We start from the raw sequence: 7,519 nt of genomic DNA on the forward strand, positions 1-7,519 counted from the left end.
CGGCACTTATATGACATATTTGTGTAGCAAGTGTCGTGAAACTCTTACAAAAACAAACATGAGTGTGTCTGACATATCCCCCCCTCCCCCCTTTTTTTTAAAAGACAAGAGTTATTAATGTCTGAAACACCAGTATCGAGAGAAACTTAATAACCAGTGAAGTTTAGAATCAGATGTCGTTTATGTCTCGTATTTTCCCACATATTTGTGAGTATGGTGCAGTTTTCATCCAATAATACAATGTACTTGTACAGCACTGATCCCCCCCCCCCCCCCAACAATTTTATGTGATGAGTCATTATTTTAATATTTTATTTTTCTGCAATCCATTTTGTTTCTACTTTTTTTTAACGTTTGAAGTTCATGTATGTCATAGTAATTTGAGTTCAATAAAGGTCAGGATATCTGCACCTCCTATGTGGATTTTTCTTTCATTGGATTTCCATTTTTGCTCCAGTACATGTACCTTTGGTTGTTGTTGTGGTTGTTTAATTTGTTGTTGAAGTTGCCGTTGTGGTTGTTGTTATAATGTTTTTATTTGTTGTTGTTGTTGATGATGTTGCAGTTGCTGCTGCGTAATTTGATAAGTTTTTGTTGTTTTGGTTACTGCAGTGCTTAAAATTGCAGAACTTGTTCTTGTTCTTGTTGATGTTGTTGCTGTTTTGTAATTTGTTATTTAAGTACTGTTGTTGTGGTTGCTGAAGCCGTTTAAACTGGTGTTGTCGTGGTTGTTGGAGATGTTGTTTGTTAAACTTGTTGTTAAAGCATTAAGCCCCCCATTCTTCAGGCCATTCCCAAAGGGGGGATATTAGCATTTTTTTAAATGCACAATAGAATTGTAAATGGGCTGATTTTCCAATGTCATGCTCATAGTGTGCCGGAACAACAGATGGAACAGCTGCTTTTTCTTTCCTCATTCTTGCGATCGTCATTTTTCCTCAACGGTACTTCTTTTGTATGTTTGTCACTCTCTTGTGAACTGCTATTTCCGGGGTGTCTTGGTAGTCGAAGCACACTGCTCAGCTGACAACAGGCAGACCACACAGCGACGCTGCTCAAGCACACGATGATGTATACGTTCATTTGCACGGTGCTAGCTAGGCAAACTACAGGTCAGTCCTGCAGAGCCACTCTGGGACCGGCTTTACTAAAAACCAAGACTAGACCTTATTTAACTCAACATGCTGCCAGTGTACTGGTATGTAGCCCCCCTCCCCTCAGGTACGCTCGTGTAACCCGTACCTTGTCCATGTGTCCAGCTCAGAGCAACTGTTAACACTTTAAGGACGGAACGGACACCCAATTTGTCCGATCAGCAACAGCAGACCCAAGCAATGTGACACAGTCCAAACCGTCACACACAACTCACAAACACAAATTTGTCGGTGGTAGTAACACCTAATCTTCAGCACTTCTATGACCTTATCGTGTTGCAAGTGCCATAAAACTCTTATTAATTAAAACAAAGAAAAAAATGAAAATAAACACATTTGCATACATTTGCACAGCCAGTATGTTGTAACCCGCCTTAAGACTTCAGATTAAGAAAACAATTGAAAACTCTGCATTAATAACAAATATATGCTTCATTTTCTTTTTCTTTAAGAGCCCCTAAACAGCATGTCTTCAAACGTTGTCGTCGAATGTGCTTCCTCAAAGAGTTGAAGGTTCAGATCCCACTCCCCCCCCCCCCCAAAGCCTCCATGCTGTACGATAGGAGAAAGTAGGTAAAAATTAAAGTCTCAGATATTTCTGCTTTTCACTTGTTATATGTCAACATATTAAATACTTTTTATTTCCAATAAACAAACGAAACAACGCCAAAATGTCTGCCACATTTCCCAAGAGAAGACAAAGTAAAAGCTTGTCGAGTCTAATAACTTTTATTCTCAAATACGATAAATGTTTTATCATAATTTTCATGGAGTGCTTTAACATTAATTTCACAATCTATGACATGCTAAAATGGTCTCAGAGTACTTAATTCACAGGAACACTGTACAGTTTAATGCTCAAGGATTGTATAATAGTAATATAGCTGTATTTTTAAACTCGTGCATTTTGCAGAGAAGGGTTTCTGTGAATGTGGGTAAGTACAGATGGGGTATATATTTGGGGTAATATTATACAGATTTGTACACTGTGCTCTTTTATATAATCAAATGCCATTGTTGTTTGTCTCAAGGGCATATCTAGATATCAGTAATGAGCAGTGCCAGTGACTGGCAATGGCAGTCACCAATACATGTACCAGCACATTAATACAATAATAGTCAGTAACGACCTGTGATAGGAAGTAACGAACAGCGGTAACCAGTAACAATCAGTAATAATAGTCAATAAAGACCAATGTCAGTCAATAACATACAGTAACAGTAAGTAATGAATAGTAACGACCAGTAGCAATCAGTAACGACTAGTGTCCGTCAATAACGAACAGCAACAGTAAGTTACGAACAGCAACGACCTGCAACGCTAGATCTAACAATTATTGACGACCAGTAGGCTAACAATCAGTGACGAACAGTAACAGTCAGTGACGAACAGTAACAGTCAGTGACGAACAGTAACAGTCAGTACCTAACAGTTCAGTTTCCTTCCACTAGACATTTGTTGGGAGACTTGCCAAAGGGAGCAATAAAACGGTGGAATTCCTACCCATTGACGCATGTATCCACGTAAAGGGTTCCATTCATGCCCAGTCGTCACATTCTTTCACGTCATACATTAAAAAGCAAAAACTTGGTGCACGTGGTAGTCAGAAGTCTATAGCGATGAGCTTTGACACATACCACAGACCCGTGTCCAACAATGCCACACACAAGAAAGCAGAGTTAAATCAGCTTGCTGTACTGCCTACTATAAATATAATTTGGTTGACAAAAACTTAAAATTGTGAATTAATGAATAACATAAAATCAGACAACTCACTTGTCCCATACACTCCTGTATTGCTAGTTACTAACTACACAGGTACAATTTAACTTCTCTACGAACATTGTAAACCGAGACAGTGGGAGAGTACAATAATAGCATCAAGTATGGGGTTGGGCTACCTCTGGAATACGGGACGATAGGCATCGTACAAACACGAATTTAGGATGAGTCGTATTGCAGCTCTTTCCTCTAAAAAAAAAAAGTACCAGAAATGCAAAAAAATAAAATAATAATAACAATAATAATAACAAGAGTAACAATAATGATGATGATAATAATAATAATAATAATAATAATAATAATAATAAAGACAGAGTACGAAAGTATTAGTGTAGAAAACAATCCGCCCCTCACAACTCTTTTTTATAATAAGCACCCACGAAAGATAATAATGAGCCGACCCTTGACATTCCTGAAAGAAGATACGGTAGGGCACCGCTAGGTGGACAATTTCCTTCTTAGTGATAATAATTACAATTGGATATTACGATGTATTATAATAATATATTAATTTGACGATAGCAACTCTAGCGTAGCCACGATAGACACGTTAGCACTGTCGATAGTAAAGTCAGCTTCAGGCCGAAGGGTTAGAACCCAGATGACCGCTGAATGGCGGGGGAAAAAATAAAGTCGACAGTCAAGTGAAGATGTGTATCATGGTGTCGGCCTAGGGACTCCTTTAACTTACCCAGTCATGAGGTAAAACCTACAATCCAACATTCCTACCAATCAAAACCAGTGGAGGAAGAGTTAAGAGAGTCCAAGAAGGTCCCGTATTTTATTTGAACCATGGCTGTCCACACCAAAGGCCAGAATGATACCAATTACGCCAGGGTGGATAGATCATACTGAGGTTTAATGAGTGCCATCTTACTGCCTTTTTGTGTTAAGAGCATCCTTGGAATGTCAAAGCCACTTGAGTTTTACACTTTTTTCAATACACACATGTACCCTCACGAACACATGCACATACACATACATTCACATACACGGGCATAAACACCCACAAACAATCACACATAAATATGTACACACATGCCTGCATACATATTACCTGTACATATACATATATCTATACATACATACACACACCACACACATACGGTATACATAATTAAACACATACAAGCACACATTCATACATACACAAACACATACGCCAACGCATACACCCCCAAAGAAATACATACTATACATACATACATATTATATGATTATATCAAAGGATAGACGTACAACTGGGCAAATAAAAGAGCCCCAAATACGGTATAGGCTCGCTGCGGCTTCGAACCTCACCGTAGCTTACATTATTCAGTAATCTGGATTCGTTCGACTAGAGGGATGTTCAAAAACCTAATTGAGCCTCGCATCTCTTGTTCAGTAATTCTCTTGATCGTCTTTTAAATGTTTGGGGTGCGACCTGACGAAGTCTGAGATTCAAATTGTTGTACATATATTATTATGTCCCACCAGGGAACACAGCAGTCCTCAGCAAGTGTTGTACTTTATCATAGAAGCCAAAGATTCAAAATGAGAGAGGGCTTGAAGTTTAAAAAAATCAAATTTTCTTTTCTGTACTTGAAAAAAAAAAGAGCGATGCCATAGTCATTTTAACAACCGAATACTTCAGCACATTGGATTACATATTTTGTTAACACATGTTAATTAAGCAAGGAGCGGCCTTCTCCCTCTATGCTCTACGGAAGGGGCACCATTTTATCCTTAAAATTCATTCCTGTGGTGCACAGTGTCTAGAAAACCTTCTCGAAATACTCTAAGTAAAGTCCATTACGAGGAGCAGCAGCTTGGAAATATTTTTGGAAAATTATGTGTCAATAGCCTTCAAATTACTAGACCTCTTAATTAATAATGATCGTAATAAACCTTACCTCTCTGAATTGACTTCGCGTACCACTATTGCATACACTATAGTCTTGCTACGCTGAAAATCATTGTTCTTTCTTGGAACTTTCACTATTGTAGCACACTCAGTCAAACTTACGTTTCTTTCTACAAATAACAGTCTTTATTCTCACACTAACACTACACAGGCCAATAATCCATTAAACATCGAAAGCAGCAAGTGCAGAGATCAAGCTGCTATCTAATTTGACTTCCAAAGCATAGGTTTACATGTATTTATTTTTAGTACCAATCACTTAAGAATGCCAGTAAAGAATATCAGTCCTAATCTAAAACGTTTTAGATTGCGAATTCCCCTGACAGGCGAATCATCACATTTATCACTATCATAGATGAGTTCTTTTTTGTTCGATAATAATCTATCTTTTAAAAGCTGGTATCTAAGAGTTCGACGGGGGTTTTTTTCAACTAGATCTTTGAAGAGAGATTGGTTTAAGGAACAATGAGCAGATTACAAACACTACGCATGACATAACTGAATGAGTCCAAAAGCCACAAATGTTAACCAACGTCCTAACCATTTTTAAAATGTGCTCAACAAAATTGCAATAACACATGGTTGCACCATAAACAATGTGGTACTACAAATTCTGAAAAATGGTACTGTATTCATGCCCAATCATTAGTTTGTTGGATATCATTGCTCAGCAATTTCAACAAATTCAACAAAACATTTCTCCTGGAAGCTGTCCATAGTAGTCTCTATAGAATGTCAATGTTAGCATTTAATAACCTTCCGTTGAAGAAGCTCTCCTCTGCCCTTCGTCTACATGCTCGGGCTTACGATGGGGTACTCAGTGCGCTGACGAACATTGCCAAAGGGGCAGTAGCTCTCAGAACTGACCCCGAGTCACTGGACACAGAGAGACTGTCGGATTCCTCCTCCTCTTCCATATCTTCCTCATCAGTGACAACAACAAGGTCCAAATCTGCAGTGTCCATTATCCCCTGAGCTCCGTTTTGTCCGTTAGTCGTCGTAGACACAGCCTGGGTTATGTCAAACGACGTTTGTGAAAAATGGTCGGAATAGATCGTTGGAGTTCCAAGCTCGGCCGGGCACAGCGATATGCCGGTGGTAGAGCGAGGAGCAAAGCTGCTGAGTTCTGTCTCAAACTGGTTCAGCTGCATCATGAAACTAGTGTTGGGCCAGATCACATGACGTCTAGACCGGATGTAGTCGAAGGCCTCGTCTAGCGTGATGCGGCGGAAGTACATGAGGTATGCCAGGCACACCGTGGCAGAGCGACTCACCCCGCCCCTGCAGTGAACCAGGACCTTGCCTTTAGAGCAGCGCTCGCTCTCTGAGACACAAATAAAAGCGTTGTAGAGAAAATGGTGTCATTACAACGCCATGTTTCTATGTTATAAGCATACATCAACAGATTAACAGGTAAGGTAAATAATTTTTTCTTAAAGTGACCATTGTACAAAGACTGTTTTTTTCCTCTTTCTCCCCCTCCCTGTCTGTCTGTCTGTCTGTCTGTCTGTCTGTCTGTCTGTCTGTCTGTCTGTCTGTCTCTCCTTCCCTCTCCCTGCCTTCTTTTCTCTCTCTCTCTCTGAATTGACTTCTCTATCTTTCATAACAGAAACGTAAAGATGAGTCAAAAGGAATTTATTGTTTAGGACGACTGCCTTCTTTGATTTGCCTTTTTTCTTTTTCCTAAAGATGTGTATGGCGAATAATCCATATCCCAAACAATATGCCTAAAACTATAAACAAGTGATACTTTTTAGACAAAGAACATTTGGGAACCTTTTTGCTATAGTGTGCTTCATTAACAAGGTGACCTGCCAATGTTTTCTCGTCCTTACTACACTGTTTCCAAACAGGGCCATATCCTGTCCGGAAACCAAGCGTGGCATTTGCAAGTTGACTAGTCATTCTATGTTTAAGTTGAATTATTCTTAAAGCAAACAAGCACAATATTATTACGCAAACTTTCTCCAGGAACCAACCACTTGATCACTGTCTAGTGGGGCACTAAGCTTCAGCCAAACCAAATAATGAACGAGATTCACCTTCAAGAAGGTGCCCATTGGCATGATCTGTTCAGTTCGGTTCGGTTTTGTCGGTTTTATCGGTTTTGTCGGTTTTGGGCAGTTTGGGGCTAGCCGGATTGTCCTCCAAGAGAGACGAAACCGACAAATCGGATGACGACTTTCAATAACAAACGCGTTTGTTGTCAAGGCCGCGCGTCGGGCGATCGGTTAGGGCAGTTGGTCTATCCATTGTGGGAATTATTACACACCCTCCGCGAAATACAAGACTGGGGTTGAGCTATCAAGGTATGGGACCAGTATCCATCTCCAAACGTCTGCCTGTCTCCACGACCACCATTCATTGCTTTCGATGAGAATTCCCAAAGCATTGCTGTATTTGATTGAATGACTCACACTTTTCAAATAGAAGGCAGACATACGTGCAGGGCAATTACTATTAATTTAATGTTTGTTTTCAAAGTTCAACTTTATTAGTAGTAGGTTTGTAGCGTCAATTTGATCAGATCCAAATTTACTATTCTTCTCCGTTTATGAATATTACCCCCCCCCCTTTCCGTGTTACTCATCTATCTTTTTACTCCAATCGCACTCTCTCTCTCTCTCTCTCTCTCTCTCTCTCTCTCTCTCTTCTCTCTCCTCCTCCTCCTCCTCCTCT

The 7,519-nt window shown here is 39.7% G+C and overlaps 1 protein-coding gene across 1 annotated transcript; it reads right to left on the bottom strand.

The window, feature by feature from the left end:
* Nucleotides 1-5,261: 5,261 nt before the first annotated feature.
* On the bottom strand, nt 5,262-6,254 carry LOC118478417 (dual specificity protein phosphatase 1-like). The gene has a single exon (XM_035971984.1). It carries the CDS (start codon nt 6,076-6,078, stop codon nt 5,644-5,646), a length of 435 nt encoding a protein of 144 aa, XP_035827877.1. The 5' UTR covers nt 6,079-6,254; the 3' UTR covers nt 5,262-5,643.
* Nucleotides 6,255-7,519: the final 1,265 nt, after the last annotated feature.

This window comes from Aplysia californica, unplaced genomic scaffold (genome assembly GCF_000002075.1).
Source record: "Aplysia californica isolate F4 #8 unplaced genomic scaffold, AplCal3.0 scaffold00552, whole genome shotgun sequence".
In the NCBI taxonomy this organism is placed as follows: domain Eukaryota; kingdom Metazoa; phylum Mollusca; class Gastropoda; order Aplysiida; family Aplysiidae; genus Aplysia; species Aplysia californica.